Here is an 18088-nt window from a genome sequence, read left to right as displayed (position 1 = left end):
GATTGCGCCATTGTACTCCAGCCTGGGCAACAAGAGTGGGACTCCGTCTCAAAAAAAAAAAAAAGAAAAGAAAAGAAAAAAAGAAAAAAAAGAAGTATATGTGCATATGCATACACACGACAACTCAGAGCTTTAAAGGAAAGATATTATTCTTTGAAGCTAAAGAAAAGTCTTTCTTTTATTAACTCTGAATCTACATTTATTATTCCAGGAAGAGGAGGAAGAAGAAGACATTGACCACCTAGTGAAGTTACATCGCCAGAAGCTAGCCAGAAGCAGCATGCAAAGTGGTTCCTCCATGGTAAGTTCTATTAGATCTGTGGTTACAGGCATGTTGGGGTACTAGGAAGAAAAGCACCTCCCTAGAGCAGACTCGGAACCTGGGGAAACCATCCTAGTCACTCTTTTCAGGTAAGTAAGATCATTTGTTTGTTCCTATCCTCAGTTTAGACTATAGGTGCTTAGCGTACATCTAGGTGACTTCCTGAGTCCCCACCTGGAGATTATGACATTGGATAATTAAGGCTTGGGACATTTTTCACAAGCTTTGTGAACAATAACCTTAACTTATCCTCTGAAGGGGTACCCAGGCTATGAAGTGAGCAAGATCAGATTTCGTCATCATAGCCCATTCCAAATTCTCAACATTAGAGGAAAGTGACTGTCATGAAAGGGGCTCTGGAGGGTTAATCGACATCAGGGTATGGTTAACAAGTAGTAATACCAGTCAGGATAATGAAGTTAAAGGAACATTTAAGAATCAGGGCCTGGTTCTGTCATAAGCATGAAGATTGATATTTAGGGAAATAGGAAAAAGGGTGAACAGAATTTGTTCACACTCACACATGGGAAGAGAATGTCAGCTCACATGACCGATTACTACCAGAGAGGAAGGTGCCTTTTCACTTCTGGTGGGGTTTCCTCCCTCCCACTCACTTCCAATTCTGGCCAAATCTCTTTTCTCTATAGGCCCTGATAGACATAAGGTGGATAAGAGAAACCCACAGATAATTAAGGCACCTTGTTTTAGTTAGTGACTAGCCCCCTTCTAGCTGGTGTTTTAGTGTATATAACGCATTCCCCAAATGGACTTACCTGCGCCTTGCCTCTGCTCCCTGCCCACCTCCTGGGGCAGGTGAAAATGAACACTAAAATTTTTAAAAAGAGGAGAGGAAGAGAAGCTAAGAGGTAGGTGAGCGATGAGCTGATTTATTCACCTGAACAGTTGTAAGTGCTGGTAGTTCTCTCTTACCCTCTGGGTCAAGGAATGTCAGCAGCACTGGCTTATTGCAGGGGCTTCTGAAACTTCTGTTGAGTGACTGTGGCTTTATCATGAGGGAAGATGTGAGTGATGTGGGCGGGGGAGTGTGCCTTCCCCAGATGTTCGTGGGTGCTTTATCTTCAGAGTACAATCGGCAGCATGATGAGCATCTACAGTGAAGCTGGCGATTTCGGGAACATCTTTGTGACTGGCAGGATTGCCTTTTCCCTGAAGTATGAGCAGCAAACCCAGAGTCTGGTTGTCCATGTGAAGGAGTGCCATCAGCTGGCCTATGCTGATGAAGCCAAGAAGCGCTCTAACCCGTGAGTGCTTCTGGAACCTGACTGATGCTCTGAGACCAGAGACCAGACCCCGGCATCTGTCTGGGCACTCTCGAACAGAGCTTATCTGTTTCTGGGGGAGCAGGGAGGTGTGATGTAGGAAAAGAACCAGGATTGGGAAGAAGCAAGAATGGCATGTCTAAGAGGGCTTGAGGTGACTTTTTGGTCATCACATGTCACCATGGCATATTTATATGGAGAGCAGGAAAGTGAAAAGCAGGCTTGAGAAAGGCCAGCAAATTACTTAGTACTCTCTTTGGTTTCTAGATATGTGAAGACTTACCTTCTGCCTGACAAGTCCCGCCAAGGAAAAAGAAAAACCAGCATCAAGCGGGACACCATTAATCCACTATATGATGAGACCCTCAGGGTAAGTATCTCGACCCCAAGGGTAGGAGAACTTGTTCTGTCTTGTGCCCTAAGCTGTAGCTATTCCTCTGCAACAAGGCCAGGTGACACGGATTTCAGTGGGCCATATCTGTGTCTGAGGATACATCGGGTATCTGTTCACATCCTGAACTCCCAGTGAAGAGAACAAAGGCGATCTGCCTTTCCTGGATTGTTGTGAAGTTGGAGATTCACATGACCACAAATCTCATTTTAAAAAGACATTTGAGATAAGGCGTCTCCTTGGCAGTTCTTTTTGGACGATCCAGTGTTATCTCATCCACTCAAGAAAAAATTAATTTTCCAGGTCCTTCTATAGAATATGGTAGGTTTTTATAAAATGGGTTAAGTTGAGGCTTTGAGTCAGGAAACTCAAAGTGCTTAGGGAATATAAAGTAATTTGGTATTCAGGACTAGTGACTTCAGGAATGGTTGCTCAGGTTTTGGAATAATCTTGTCTGAAGAATTACCCTAAACTAATCATCTTGGGCTTCTACTTTCCCTTCACAGTATGAGATCCCAGAATCTCTCCTGACTCAGAGGACCCTGCAGTTCTCAGTTTGGCATCATGGCCGTTTTGGCAGAAACACTTTCCTTGGAGAGGCAGAGATCCAGATGGATTCCTGGAAGCTTGATAAGAAACTGGATCATTGCCTCCCTTTACATGGAAAGGTAGTCTGCTTTAACAACTCCTGCAGTTTGGATCTGAGGTAGAATTGTCTGCAGTAGCCTCTGCTGGTCTATGTTGGTAGCGTCTTTGAATGTAGTCTTCTCTGGAGTTCTAGTGCCCCCTTCTGCTGTTTCTGAGTTTGACAGCAATTTCAGAGGCATTTGTATATCAAGTGTGAGTTCTGTGTAAACCAGGCAAAGTATGAAGCCATGGTGTTGCTTTGAAAAAATTTTCATATGTGTACCAAGCTTTGTCTCCTAACCTTCCAGAATCTGGGTGTATCCTAACATCCTAACTCGCACCTCTTCTCCAAGCTAACCTTCTGTGTATATCCTAATCTGTATCCTTTTGCCAAGCCACCGCTTTACTTCCAAATGGGAAGTAAAGCAATTCATGGAGCTCCAATTGCTATGCTCTTGGTTACAGAGGCCAGGGAAATATTACTTTGGAGATGGCACCTCGGGCCAGGGTGTAGCAGTATGGCATAATCATGCCTGGGATCTGAGTGTTGACCTGTATTGGAATCCTGGTTCTGTCACTGGCCAACTAGATGAGTCCCTTAACTTATAAAATAATGTAGGGAAATCATCTGGCTAAGAAGAAACTGCTAAAACAGAGGACTTATTCAGCAACTTCTTGATTATCAGAACTATACAATGACATGACAAAGTTCATCTTTAATTTTTTTTACACCAGCGTTTTAAATGTGGGATGGTTTTACAATGGTCCATAGACTATCTTTGGGAAGTTAGATGAGAAACTAGTCATAGTGGCTGCCTCTAGGAATGGAGACTGAGGTAGAAGGAATATTTAGTTTTCTCTATATCCCCTTTTTAAGCATTTGAACTTTTTACCATATTAAGAAAATTAAGCAAAAAAGGACTTAGGTACACATGGTTCAAAATTAAAACAACATAAAGTATATTAAAAGGAAAGTAGGTTCCATTCCTTAGAAATAACCAGTGTTAATGCTACTTGTGTATCCTTCTATAAATTTTTTATGGCTGGGTGTGGTGGCTCACGCCTGTAATCCCAGCACATTGGGAGGTGGAGGCAGGCGGAACACCTGAGGTCAGGAGTTCGAGACCAGCCTGACCAACATGGTGAAACCCCGTCTCTACTATATACAAAAAAATTAGCTGGGCGTGGTGGCTCAAGCCTGTAATCCCAGCTACTTGGGAGGCTGAGGCAGGAGAATCGCTTGAACCCAGGAGGCGGAGGTTGCAGTAATCCAAGATTGCGCCTTTGCACTCCAGTCTGGGCAACAGAGTGAAACTCCATCTCAAAAAGAAAGAAAGAAAAAAGAAAAAGAAATTTTGTATTAAGCAGCACAGATATGCATCCGTGTATTTACATGTATATTTTTTCTTTTTTTACACAAGCGGGCTCACATGCACCTCATTGTACACATCTTTGTTTTTTCATTTAACAATATATCATGGGCATCCTTTTGTGCCATCACATACAGATCTATCTCATTTTAATTGCTGCTGCATAGCGTTTTTTCATGTGCCTGTATTATAATTTATTTACCATTCCCCGACTAATAGGCATTTAAGTTGTTTGAATTCTTTTTCGCTCTTAAGACTATGCTGTAATATATCTTGGTCTTCTTTTGTGAATGTAACTGTCAGAGAAATTCCTGTTGGTGGAATTGCTGAGTGAAAGGAAATATACATCCAATATTTTGATAGCTGTTGCCCTTGCAAAAAAAAAAAATAGTGACAACATTAAATTTGTCCCTTTAAATACTAATAAAAACAGGAATTCGTTCAGTAGCACAGTAGGATGACTATAGTCAACAAAAATATGTGTATTTCAAAATAACTAGAAGATTTGAAATGTTTCCAATGCAAAGAAATGATAAATGTTCAAAATGATGGATGTAACAAAATATCACATGTACCCCATAAATACATACAAATATTATACATCAGTAAAAAGACAGGAAAGAAATTATTACCAAACTATAACATATTATTACAAATTTAGAATTTCTTAACCATTTGGCACCCAAGTCATTCTCTACAGTCAATATAATTATATTGGAAATGTCACTGTAAATCATCATGAACTACTGCCATGAAACTGTTTTATATAAAGAGAAGAAATCACATTAACATGGAGGTATTTGCTCTTTGCAAATATTTGGAGCCAGAATAAAAATGTGCTACTAAAATAAATATGCCAGTTTCTAGCTAATGCTAAACTCCAATTTTTAAGAATCCACTGAAACTCACAGAACTTTTCTAAAAAATTAATTTTCTAGAAATGAATAAATTGTGTAGACATTTTATAAACAACGGAAAGACCACTCCCATATTATATATCGATTTTAACTTCTACATTTGTTGATTCTGGTTTTGTTTTTTTCCCTAGCAATCCATTTGCTCGTATTCAGTTTTCCCTTGCCTGCATCTACCTCCTGATTCTTTTGTCTCTCTCACATACATTAAACTGTGTGTTCTGGGTGTGTGGTATGTTGATCCAAACCTGTGGGGATTATGCCTTCCTAGCATTGGTGAGGACCTAGGTTAGAGGAACCCCAATTAACACAGGCAAGGCCAAGTGCGGTGGCTCTTGCTTGTAATCCCAGCACTTTGGGAGGCTGAGGTAGGCAAATCACTTGAGCTCAGGAGTTTTGGACCAGCCTGGGCAACCTGGCAAAACCCCACCTCTACAAAAATTAGCTGGGTGTGGTGGTGTGCGCCTGTAGTCCCAGCCACTTGGGAGGCTGACGCTGGAGAATCACTTGAGCTTGGGAGGCAGAGATTGCAGTTAGCTGAGATTGCACCATTGCATTCCAACCTGCCTGGGCTGTGGGAGTGAAACCCTGTCTCAAACAAAAACAAGAACAAAAACAAAAACAAAAACAAAACAAGCAGGTGAAAGGGCACCTTTAGTCTGCATCAGCTCATGCTCTGGATACTAAAGCATAAGGAACAAAGTCATTCAGAGAGATCCAGTAGAGTAAACCAGTTCTGCCAATCAAAGCCAAAGACAATAGGCCACTTGCTGCTCATCCCAGAAATTCATTCGTTCACTCTTACATTCATTCAGTAAATATTTGTGGAGCACCTACTATGTGCCAGATACTTTGCTAAGTGTTGGGCATACTAGGATGAACAAAAATAGGCTTGATTTCTGTCTCTTGGCACTTCGACTCTAGTGGTAGAGACAGACATTGATCAAAGGTAATTTACATAAATGCAAAATTTGTAATTGTGGCATATTCAAATTCGTGTAACAGAGTTTCACCTATCCTTCAACTCCTTGCAAGCCCTCCTTTTTTCTTTTTTTGGGGGGAGGGACAGGGTCTGGCTCTGTCACCCAGGCTGGAGTGCAGTGGCACGATCTTGGCTCACTGCAACCTCTGCCTCCCGGGTTCAAGTGATTCTCATGCCTCAGCCTCCCAAGTAGCTGGGATTATAGGCCCACACCACCCAGTCAGCTGATTTTTGTGTTTTTTGTAGAGACGGGGTTTTGGTATGTTGCCCAGGCTGGTCTCGAACTCCTGGACTCAAGCATTTGCCCACCTCAGCCTCCCAAAGTGCTGGGATTACAAATGTGAGCCACTGCCCCTGGCTGAAAGCCCTCTTTCTCTCTTTTTTTCCTCCCAACAAGCCCTCTTTTTAAAAATACAAAGTATTTGAAATACCATACAAATGATATGAACTATTCACATTAAAAAGACACTAAATGTTTATTTGAGTAAAAAGGGGAACATCGTCTTTCGTTTCCCTATTCTGTTCCCTCCCTAGAGGAAACATTGATAAGTTTGTTCGTATCCTGGGTTTTTCTATGCAGTGTGGTATAGTGTTTAAAAGCATGGACTCTGGAACCAGTCTGTCTGAATTTGAATCTTGGCTCTGCTGATTACTAACTGTGTGACCTTGGGCGAGTTACTTAGCTTCTCTGTTCCTCTCTTCCATCACTTGTAAAATGGGGATAATAGTACCTATCTCATAGAGACAGTCATCAAACAAAATGATACACCCAAAGTACTTATAACAGTGCCTAGCACATAGTAAGGGCTAACATAAGTGATAATGGTAATCGTTATTTACATACATTTATAGTCACATATACAAATATGAATATATTTTAATATAAGTGGAACATTTTTCTGCATCTTGCTTTGTTGACTTGACCCTATGTCTTGAATATCTTTCCATGTCAGCATGTACAGATTCACTGCATTCTTTTTTGATGATTGCGTGCCATATGCCATACAAGGACACTACAATTATTCATTTAACTCTTTCTATATTGATTGACATTTAGGTCATTTCCACTTTTTGGCTATTACTAACAATGCTGGTAGCAAGATTCTCCGTCATGCTGTCAGTCCTTCGTGAGTTTGTATGGCAACCTTGCTTGAAGATCTTTGAGAGTATTTGGAATAGAGTAACTATACCCCCAAATAGTGGGTATTGCAGAAGACTTTGTTGGTTCTGCCCTGTTTCCTTATAAAGAAACTGCCATAGAAACCTGTGGCTGCCATGGCCTAGGGACCCTGGATTATATTCATATGAAGAAGGATCCTCTTTTGCCCTGATGCTGTTCTTGGGGGGTAATTTTAGAATTTTCTCAGGGAGAAGTCCCAGCAATTCCTGAGAGACCCAGCTTGACCTGTTGGGTTTCCCTGTGTTTCAGATCAGTGCTGAGTCCCCGACTGGCTTGCCATCACACAAAGGCGAGTTGGTGGTTTCATTGAAATACATCCCAGCCTCCAAACCCCCTGTTGGAGGTGACCGGAAAAAGAGTGAGTTTTCTTTGGGGTCCTGGATTTAGCTCTCAGTCTTCCGCACAGGATCTGTGTGAGGCCGGTGCTTGCTACTGGCTAGCACTGTTGAAGAGACCAGATTGGGGTGCTCCCTGGATCTGCTAGGGAGGTTCCTCTACTAAGGAAGCCTCTCTGCGTTTTTCCAACCAGAAGAGAATGCCTTAGGGTTGGCATTCTTTTCTTTTTTTAGGCTATTAAATGGACTTGGTCTTGGTCCAGCTGTGGCAAGCTACTAAGAGGGCAGAAGAGAACAGAAACTTTGGGGCTGAGAAGGGTGGCTGGGAGAGGTGGTAAAGTATGAAGGACAGGAAGTTGAAAGCTGGGGAAGAATAATTCAACATGCCAGCCACTGGGTTAGTGACTACGGTTGTGTAGATGAGTAAAACATACTTGCTTTCCCTTGAAGAGCTTAAGTTTTGGCAAGAAATACTGTCATGTGCTAAAAGGACACAGAAATAGGAGTCGTCAATTATGTCTGGTTACATTTGGGAGAGTTTTGAAGAAGTAACATTAAAACTGGATCTTAAAACTTTACCAGACAGAAAAGGAGCAGGATGAGGAGAGAAGGGCATTTTTAGAAGAGGGGATAACATAAGCAAAGGTTTTAAAAAGGCATGGTAAATGTGGGGTTGTGAGTGTGTCCCTTATTTTAGTGGGACTGGAGTTTTGGTACACTAGATGTGGGTGTGGGGCTGGAATTGGACATGAGGTGGGAACCTGACTGAAGAGGGCCTTGAACTTAAAGAGTTTCACTTGATCCACTGGCAATGTGTTGCCTAAGTTCTTTGAAAAAATACAGCTTTGGCAGAGTCACATCTAGAAGGTTTGGGGGAATCAATGATATCCCCAATGAGGGTATGTAGAATGACTAGAGAAGAGAGGCAAGTATAGAACCAGAGAGATCAGCAACATTTTGAAGCATGAAGAGAGAAAGAAGCACCAGTGAAGTAAAAGGTGATCAGGAGAGAGCTTCAAGAAGAAGGGGCGGGGGTTATCAACAGTGTTGAAATACTACAGGGAGGTCAGACCAGATGAGGTCTGAGAAGACATGGCCAATTGGCATTAGATTGCATTTTCAGTGGATCAGTGAAAGCAGAAACCAGATTTCACTAGAAACTAGGGTGAGTGAATGGGCAAAGAAGTAGAGGTGGTAAGTGTGGACTTTTTTTCCCTCAGGATAATTGATGGTGAAAGAAAGTAGAGACATGGATAATAGCTTGAAGAAGAGATAAGGTTAAAGGGAGCTTTTCTTTTAGAAGTACTTTTTCAAAGAGATGAGATTAGTATATATTTAGACTGAGGGGTAGGGACTAGTGGAGAAAGAGATATTTCAATTGGGAGGTGGGGATTGAAATTGATGATGCCTGGTGTGTCCTGTGAAGTAGGGGTGGAATCAAGAACTCAAACGGAGTTCCCTCTTTTTTAAATAATTGAACAAATATCAGGCAACTTTATGTCTCTAAACCTCAGTTTTCTCATGTACAAAATGAGGACCAAAATAGTGTGACTCTCCTAGAGTTGTTTTGAGAATTAAATGCTTAACATGGTATCTGGCACATAGCCAGTTTTCAATAGGCATTTATTGATATTGTGGTTGTTATTAATACAGCGCCTATTGCTTACTGGCAGGCACTGTGCTAGGCACTGAGGAAACAGGACAGGCATGGTTCTGTTATGGAGCTCGCTGCCTTTAGGAGCAAGGAAAGAAAGTGCTGCATAAACAAAGCTCAAGATAAACCTAGAAGTGTAAGGGGCTCACTTGCTATGGCTGACATCCCTTGCAGGTAAAGGTGGGGAAGGGGGAGAGCTCCAGGTGTGGATCAAAGAAGCCAAGAACTTGACGGCTGCCAAAGCAGGAGGGACTTCAGACAGCTTTGTCAAGGGGTGAGTCCCTAGACCAGCCCCAAACTAACCAGTTTCAGAACAAGAGAGCTAAGAGAAGAACCCAATTTAACTTTCTCTGTGGATATTATCCAGTGTGTCTTACCACTCCCGGCAACAAAATTTGTTCCTGAAATTAGGTAATGACAAAACCTCCACCACCTTTGCACTGCTCTGAGCCCAGTTTGGACTGGGCTGTAGACTTGATATTCCAAATAAGAGGGTTGTAGACAGGTTCTGACTTTTGTCTGACTCATGCTCTTAATTAATTTTGGGTAAAAACCTGTGCCTTCTGACTGTCTAGATTTGGGAGCTCAGGGCTTTGTTTCCCACAATTTTTAAGCTTTCCCCAAATGACAGATTTGACTTAATTTATCTAGAAATCATGTTTGGCTAAGGTTATAGATATTACTGTTGGTTTTATTTAAAGAGATAAATTGTCTAGTAGAAACAGAGCCAAATATTTGAAACCCATTTTCAGTGGAGCACAGAATAGCCTCACTAATACTATTACATTCATTTTCTGTCTAGGTTAAAGGAATTGAATCAGGTGAATGATCTAGTAGAGATAGTGGGAACTCTGCTTCAGCAGATTCAAGGAGGGGCGTGTGTACTAGGATCTGGATGTGGGTTCATCTTCCTGGGCTAGACCTGTGGTAGGGGAAAGGGGAATTTAGAGAGATAACTGCCAGCTTTGAGTAGGCTGTTGATTACTCCCCACCCTCTGCCAGATACCTCCTTCCCATGAGGAACAAGGCCAGTAAACGTAAAACTCCTGTGATGAAGAAGACTCTGAATCCTCACTACAACCATACGTTTGTCTACAATGGTGTGAGGCTGGAAGATCTACAACATATGTGCCTGGAACTGACTGTGTGGGACCGGGAGCCCCTGGCCAGCAATGACTTCCTGGGAGGGGTCAGGCTGGGTGTTGGCACTGGTGAGATCCCCTCCCTCATCCTCACTTGTTTGAAGGCTTCTTGTCTGTTTGACTCCTATTACCACCCCCACCCCCCCAACACAAAGCTCCTCTGTGATGACAGTTGTCTTCTTTCCTTTCAGTTAACATTCAGCCAATACTTATTGAGTGCCTACTATGTGCCAGGACTAGGGGAAGGCTGAGCTCATACACTGATATATGCACAGATAAATGTAACCCTGATTGCCAGGAACTCCATAATCTTCCCACCAAAAAAATCTACAAACCTGCCTATATGTATGTACCTATACATTCCATCTTCCCTCCTGTTAATAATGAAACAAGAGTCCTTGCTAGCAAAAGCCAAGCTCTCTCCAAGTGCTCTGGGCCACCTCTCCCCACCCTTCTCAATGACCTCGCTTCTATAATCTTCATCTCTCAGTTTCATCCTCCCTACCTACCAGTGGTGAATACAGATATGCTCTGGTATTTCCAATCTTATGAAACAAAAATAAACCTTCCCTTGACCACATGTTCCCCTTCTAGTTTCTTAGAAAGAATTGTCTCCACTTCTCACCTCTCCTTCAGCTCTCCTTCACTGTGATCTGCTTTTGTCCCATCACTCTGCTGAGCAGTTGCTCTTGCCAAAGTGGTGTTCTCATCTCACTAGAATTTTCAGCACTATTTAACATAGTAGATCACTCCTCTTCACTTGAAACACTGAACTTCTATTGACACTGCATTCTGATTCCCTTTTAAGTTACTGCTGACCCCTTCTCAGTTTTCTTTGTAGTTGCTGCATTCTATACCCAAACTCTAAATGTTGGTGCTTGGTAGAGCTTAGTCTCGGATCCTCTTCTTTGCCCTCTGTCCAGTCTCTGCACTTGTATATTAATATACTTACATATTAATAATCACACAGAACATTTAACATGAAGCATATAGACTGATGTTTTTACACATGTAAGTCAATTCATGTCAGTCCCCTGTTAAAACCCCTCAGTGGCTTTCTGTTGTGCTTAGAAAACAATCCAAAGTTCTTACCATGCCTGCAGGTCCCTGTGTAACCTGTGCCCTCTATTCCTTTCTGATCCGTCTCATATCACTCTTCCCCTTGCTCACTATGCTTCAACCACATAACTTTCTGGTCTCCAAATATACCAAGCTCATTCCCACTTCAGAACCTTTGCAATTATTGTTTTCTCTGAATGGAAAGTCCGGTTCCTTCTTATCCTTCAGGTCTTGGTTCAAATGTCACTTTCTCAGAGAGTCCTCAGACCACTCCATCTGCACAGTAGGTCCTGAATCAGGCACTACACATCACCCTGTTTATTTACATCATAATGTTAATCTCACTATCTGAAATACTCTTATTTACTTGTATGTTTTCTGTCTTCTGTATTCCAATGAAAGTTGCCTGAGGACAGGGACGTTTTCTGCTTTGTTTACTAGTGTCTCTAGAGCCTAGAAGAGTACCTGGCACACAGTAGGCACTCAATAAATGTTTGCGGAATTAATGGGTGAATATACAAGATAATAGGAATGGGGCCACATACGATCCTTACTTCTGACCTGGAGTCTGCAGCTAGAGGAAAGGTGTTTAGCTTTAAAAGAAAAAAGTTGGCCGGGCGCGGTGGCTCGCGCCTGTAATCCCAGCACTTTGGGAGGCTGAGGCGGGCGGATCATGAGGTCAAGAGACTGAGACCATCCTGGCCAACATGGTGAAACCCTGTCTCTACTAAAAATACAAAAAAATTAGCTGGGCGTGGTGGTGCAGGCCTGTAGTCCCAGCTACTCTGGAGGCTGAGGCAGGAGAATCGCTTGAACCCAGGAGGCGGAGGTTGCAGTGAGCCAAGATCACACCACTGCACTCCAGCCTGGTGACAGAGCGAGACTCTGTCTCAGAATAATAATAACAATAATAATAAAAGAAAAAGTTTAAGTACATTTGGCAATAGCTCTGGCATGAGGTGTCAGGCGCTAGAACTCTGTAACAGCCTCAGAATACAAAGTCTCTAGTAACTGCGTGCCATTTGGAGTCTGATTTCATCAACCCAGAGTCTCTTGACAAGAGTCTCAGGAGTACAGGTGAGGGAACTCTTCCCAGACTGCTGCGCCCATCAGCCCATCTTCACAGGAAACTGTCTATTATGGGGTGGCTACTCTTGCTGTACAACCCATCTTCCCTGGTGGGCTGAGAGTGGGGCCCCTCTTTAGCCTCCTCTGGTGTTTCTCCTCAGGGAACAGTAATGGGGAAGTGGTGGACTGGATGGACTCGACTGGGGAAGAAGTGAGCCTGTGGCAGAAGATGCGACAGTACCCAGGGTCTTGGGCAGAAGGGACTCTGCAGCTCCGTTCCTCAATGGCCAAGCAGAAGCTGGGTTTATGAGTCCCTGTCCTCTTCTGCAGGTCCAGCCCTGGCAAGGGCCAGGCAGAGGAAGTGAAGAAACCAAGAGCAAAGATTTATAATTTAATGTGTGTGTATAGATGTGTGTGTGTGTGTGTGTGTGTGTGTGTGTACGTGTACAAACATGTATTTTCTGCAAATCTCATTATGCTGGCTAGAGTGATGCAGACTTGTTCTCCTTTTTAAAGCAGTCTCAAGAATAAGCATCTCTTCAAAATGTTTCTGTGTATAATCTGGTATATTTTCAGAGTCCATTTTTTCTTATGTCTTTATAAGGTTTACTTAAAAACATCTTTTAAAACAAGCTTTTATCTTCTGTCTTGCTATCATTGTTCCTACTTCCCTAGGAAACCCTGGCTACCTTTGGCATTAGGACCAGTCTGGGTTTTAAGGCTCTGGGAAGCAGGGTTGGGTTACTAAAGACAGAGGAATGTGGAGGAGAGGTGAGTAGTTCCTTCCTCTTTCTCCTCTCCAGTTTATGCTTTTAACTTATTTTCTACCTTGATAAACTTCTGGAACTTGGCTTTTAAATTTAACTGTTCTAGTTTTTAAGCAGTTTCCACCTTGCTTTGGTCTAATGCTTTTCTTTGAAATGCTAACAGAATTCCCAAGCTTTTTCCAGTTCTAGACATCTTTACTAGACCTTTGGGGGACTCTTATAATGGAGCTGCTTTAGAAAAGCACTTTAATTAGATAATGTATTTTGACTAAAAGTCATGAGCATGCCCAGTGAGAGCTTCTAGCTGATCTCAGAGGACTGGAGTGACTGAGGGTAAAGTGTCTCACAGCCCATGCTGAATTTTCTGTATTTTAAACTGATATTGCAGTCATTGGAGAGAGAGCTCCTCATTTCTCGAATGAAAGATGAGATATATTCATCCTCATGTACCACATCTGTCTTAGTGTTTATGTCTAGGGTGTGTTATCAGACAGCATGGTCTACATACCACTGTGTCAGTCAGAAGAACCAAGTGTTATCTCAACTGGCCCAGTGTTTCTCCAGGCTGGGGACTGTTAAGGGCTCTAAGGGAATGTAGACAGTCTCCCTGTGGTTCTGACTTCCTGCTTGATGAGCTTTCAGTTCCTGTTTTTGCTATTGTTTCCTAAATTTGACCTACATATTACATGGGTGTAGTGTGTTGAGGCTTTTCAAAGAAGGGTCTAGTGAGCTAAGTTTCATCTTCTGGTACTCACTGATCCAAACTAACCTTTCTGTTCTTATAAGCGTTTCTAGCCAAAGTTGTGTGTGGAAGGAGTGTATAGCAGAGAGGAAATCCCTTTCAACAGAGTCAGCTGCTAACTGATTTCCTATAAGGACACTGGATTAAGGGCAGCTACAATGGTTTCTATTGTATGTATGAACCGAATGGAGGAATGTTTTCAAAGATTGATTTGGTGTGGATTGCAATTGTAATGGAAGGCATAACTTGGGATCCTAGGCTGTAACTTGCTCTTTTGTTTCCCATCCCCCGACATGTACGTGTGCTTTAATAAAGCTTTCTCACTTGTCAAATGTTTGCGTTTGTTAGTTCTATAAATGCTTTTGTCTCTGATGTCCCAACTCACTGTTGCTTTTCCCATGGCTTGAAGGATAAGAACCAAAGTGATAAATGCTCTTCCCTAACCATCCTGTGCTGATTGAAGAAAGTTTGCCTTTTCCCGCATTGCTGCCTGATACCTTAAATGCCTGATACCTTTGCTGAGCTTGATCCCTTGTCCTTTGTGTTTAGTATCTAAGGAGAGAACTGAGAAATCATCCTAAAAGTGGCACCACTTTTCTATCTCGTAACAAAGGAACCCTTCCTTTAGCTTTGTAGACCCTCCTATACTGGAGGAAGGAGAGAGATGTTCATACAGGAGGTGAGGGAAGACATTCCCTGCTATAAGCACTTCTTTCTGGATCCTTCAATTTCTCTGGGAGGCGGGGACTTTTTCTTTTACTCCTCCTACCATTATGTAGTTTTGAGAGAGAAATAACACAGGTGCCAAGTAACCCAGCTCAGAAATAAGGCTCTTGATTTCTAGGTAGAACCCAAGCAATTCTTGACCTCTTGTGCAAAAGGGCATTAATAGATGTCAAATGCTGCTTATGTACAAGGCTTCATATACTATTTCTTTAATTTCTCCAACCACTTTATGAAGTAGGAAATCTTCCCTTTTTACAGATGAGGAAACTCAAGCCCACTGTCACGTGACAGAGTTGGGCTTTGAACCAAAGTCTGACTACTGCACCATGTGGCCTCCTGTGAGAATGATATGTGTGTTATGGGTGAAGAGTCAAAGGAAGAGATGACTTATCTCTTCTAAAATATATTAAATAAGTTCAATTTACAAAAAGTAGGACAATCAGAATGCTTTGGATATTACCTAGCCAACTTAGTGACTGTACTGCTTGTGAGTGAGTGTGTGTGTATGTGAGAAAGAGACAGACAGAGAAGTAGGGGAGAGGGACAGGCAGGATAAGAGAGAGTGGGGCATGGGGGAGAAGTGGGGGAGAGGTGGGTAGAGAGAGAGGTACAATATATACAGGGGTCGGGGTAGCCCCTTTGGGTCTGGCTGTGGGCCTTATTCTGCTGCTGTCTCTCCCCTACTTTAGAAGTTAGGATTTCTCAAATCCTCATCTTCAAAGGACTACAAAGGAGGTTACTGTAAAACTTTACATAAAGAAAGCAAGATTGACTTGCCTTGACTATTCAAAATGAAATTAAACAAAAGCTCCTCAGTTGCATATAAATGTTCCTTGAGTCAGGTCCAGGTGGAGCTCTGTTTCGCGGATAGTGGGCCTGCTCTGTTTGGGCCTTTGACCTGCTAGCATGTCCTGGCTTGCCACTTGAAGTGTTAGCGATAAACACAAGGAAGGGCATTCATCTCGCCCAAGGTGCAGCCTTTGCCTTTGGAACCATAGACCTAGTCTGACCAGAGATTTCCCACATGAACTCATTGTATCTGCCTTCTGCCCAAAACTTGCCTGCTGCCTCTCACAGTTCCCATATTTCCCTGGAGGGAAGAGGGAGAAGGGACCTTTTTGCTCCAACTTTGAACATTTCCTCCATGTTCCATTCTACCCAGCAACTCCCTAATTTTTTATTTTGCATTTAAAGAATGAGATTTCCACTAAAACCCCAGTGGAAGGAGCTTCTCTCTGACTCACTGCTCCCCCCATTTGTTCTGGGCTCATGATTTATGTCCCATCACTCTGCTTTCAAGACTGAATTTTCTCAGGTTGAGAGCCTTTCATTTCCCTCTTTCCTCCTGAGCCCACTCTGAGCCTTGTGTCTGGGTAGGATTATAGAACATGGAAACTTTCTCCTTGCTTACAGCTTTCAGTTGTCTTTAAATGGAAAGTAGGAAAAGAAGTAGCATCAGGATGGCATAATGTCTAAGAACATTATGCCTCTAGAGCCAGGCTGCTGGTGTTGAAATCCTGACTCTGCCACTTACTAGCTGTCTGATCTTAGGCAAATTGCCTAATCTCACTCAACTTCAATTTCCTCATCTGTAAAATGGGGTTAATAACAGTACCTACCTCATAGAGTTCTTGTGAAGACTTCAGAGCCAATCAGTAGAGTGTTTAGAACAGTACCTGGCACATAGTGCTCGAGCATGATGAGCTCTGCCTCCCCATCCAGCCTGCTTCCTTCTCCCCTGAAGTCATCCACTGATGACCCCCTGAGTAAAGCTGAAGGAGAGAGGCTGCTGAGTCTTAGCTATGACTCTGGGTTTCATGACTGTATGAAAGAAGCTTCTCAGCAGCAAGGGAGAGAACACTTTTCTTTCAGACACTGGCACACCATTGAGAGGGACTGCAGTCAGAGCAGGGATCTGTGTGTGGCTCCACCTCGAATTTTAGGCCTGGTAAGGCTTGATTTTTGTGCTGCTATAGCTCCCACCTGCTCTGTGCTCATCTCTCAAAAGGGGATGAGTATCTGAAGAAGTGAATACATGAGGCGGGTCTGTTTTGCTTTTCTTTCCCTGCAACCTGCAGTGGTGGTTTTGAAGTTTCCTAAGTAACAAGCTGGGAATTCCTCTGAAGAAGGGAGAGAATTGTTTGCCTTCTGCTACAGAAACGGGAGGCCTCAGGAAGAAGGGGTTCTTTTCCGTGAGCCAGCTGGAGGGCCCCAGAGAGCATTCTGCTCTGATTGGATACATCTTCCCAAGCTCTCTCCCACTGCAGGGTTTTCCTAACAGTGAAGTAATGGTTCAGATAACATTTGCTGCCCAATGCCCTAGAAGGGGAAATGACAAACAAGTTCAAGAGTGTTTTGGGCCGGGCATGGTGGCTCATGCCTGTAATCCCAGCACTTTGGGAGGCCGAGGTGGGCAGATCATGAGGTCAGGAGATCGAGACCATCCTGGCTAACACGGTGAAACCCCGTCGCTACTAAAAATACAAAAAATTAGCCAGGCATGGTGGCGGGCACCTGTAGTCCCAGCTACTTGGGAGACTGAGGCAGGAGAATGGCATGAACCGGGGAGATGGAGCTTGCAATGAGCCGAGATCGCGCCACTGCACTCCAGCCTGGGCGACAGAGCAAGACTCCGTCTCGGAAAAAAAAAAAAAAAAAAGTTTTGTACCCTGCTACCTCATCCTATAAGGAAAATCCAGCTACACTTGCTTAAAGTGTAAGCTGGTTTCTGTTGTGCTCATGCTGCCCTCTGCTGTCACCTCAGGGTAGAGGAACCAGTTAAAACAGCCAGTTCGTGAGTGAATTTAGGATTTACTTTTCTGAAAGACTGGAGAGCTGGGCAGGGGCCCGGGTTAGGAAAGGAAGAACTTCTACCCCCAACCCACTGCCCAAGGCCTGTCCTCAGTCCCTACCTAGCTTCTAGGGAAACTATTAAACAGCCCTAAAAGGATGCCTGGAAACGTTGTAGGATTTGGCAAACTCACCCACCTCAGAGTCCTGTCCCTAGAACTGTGGGAAACCATTTCCTCCTTTTATTAGGTCTCAGTTTCAGCTAACTAGAGGAGCTTTTCCGTTGACTTCAACCATGCCCTGGCTCAAGTTCACTCGCATATGTCCCTTTGCTCCCGGCGCTGAGTCAACTCCTGATTGCTCAGTAGGTAGTCATCAATGAATGTGAAGATTTCCTCGGGGGTGACAGGTTCCATGTAGCGGTCTCGGTCGATGCCCTGCTTGTCAATCAACACCATATTGAAGTAGGAGCGAGTGAGGCGCTGAAATTGCCTAGAGAGAGCAGCCCAGGGAGGTATGAGACCTTGTCTGGGCACCTATCCCCCCAGGCTCTACTACCCTCTGACTTTTTGCACCTCCACTCATGGACTAATTCCTTCCCCACCTCATCCCTGGTCCCCATCCCCTCTACTTCCTGTCTCAAGTCTCTTTGTTTTTCTGTGTTCAGACTCTACTCTTGCTGCCTCTATGCATCTAGTTCTGCTAAGCAGTCCCTTCCTCACCTCAGCTGCGACAGCTT

At 43.4% G+C, this 18088-nt stretch overlaps 2 protein-coding genes across 5 annotated transcripts in view; one reads left to right on the top strand and one right to left on the bottom strand.

Moving 5' to 3' along the window:
• SYTL4 (synaptotagmin like 4) overlaps positions 1-14165 on the top strand; it is a 55599-nt gene extending 41434 nt beyond the window's left edge. For all 3 annotated transcript variants that reach the window (XM_025372637.1, XM_025372639.1, XM_025372638.1), the window contains 8 exons: positions 212-301; positions 1406-1584; positions 1870-1972; positions 2500-2661; positions 7316-7424; positions 9230-9329; positions 10058-10266; positions 12486-14165. In XM_025372637.1, coding sequence (XP_025228422.1) covers positions 212-301; positions 1406-1584; positions 1870-1972; positions 2500-2661; positions 7316-7424; positions 9230-9329; positions 10058-10266; positions 12486-12634 — 1101 coding nt within the window. In that variant the 3' untranslated portion in view covers positions 12635-14165. The remainder of the gene's footprint in view (positions 1-211; positions 302-1405; positions 1585-1869; positions 1973-2499; positions 2662-7315; positions 7425-9229; positions 9330-10057; positions 10267-12485) is intronic.
• A 574-nt stretch (positions 14166-14739) lies between these two features.
• The window catches only part of SRPX2 (sushi repeat containing protein X-linked 2), a 29932-nt gene continuing 26583 nt past the window's right edge, over positions 14740-18088 (bottom strand). For both annotated transcript variants that reach the window (XM_025372640.1, XM_025372641.1), the window contains exon 11: positions 14740-17841. In XM_025372640.1, coding sequence (XP_025228425.1) covers positions 17661-17841 — 181 coding nt within the window. In that variant the 3' untranslated portion in view covers positions 14740-17660. The remainder of the gene's footprint in view (positions 17842-18088) is intronic.

Source organism: Theropithecus gelada, chromosome X, assembly GCF_003255815.1.
Source record: "Theropithecus gelada isolate Dixy chromosome X, Tgel_1.0, whole genome shotgun sequence".
In the NCBI taxonomy this organism is placed as follows: Eukaryota; Metazoa; Chordata; class Mammalia; order Primates; family Cercopithecidae; genus Theropithecus; species Theropithecus gelada.
This window is presented reverse-complemented; position numbering and strand designations above follow the sequence as displayed.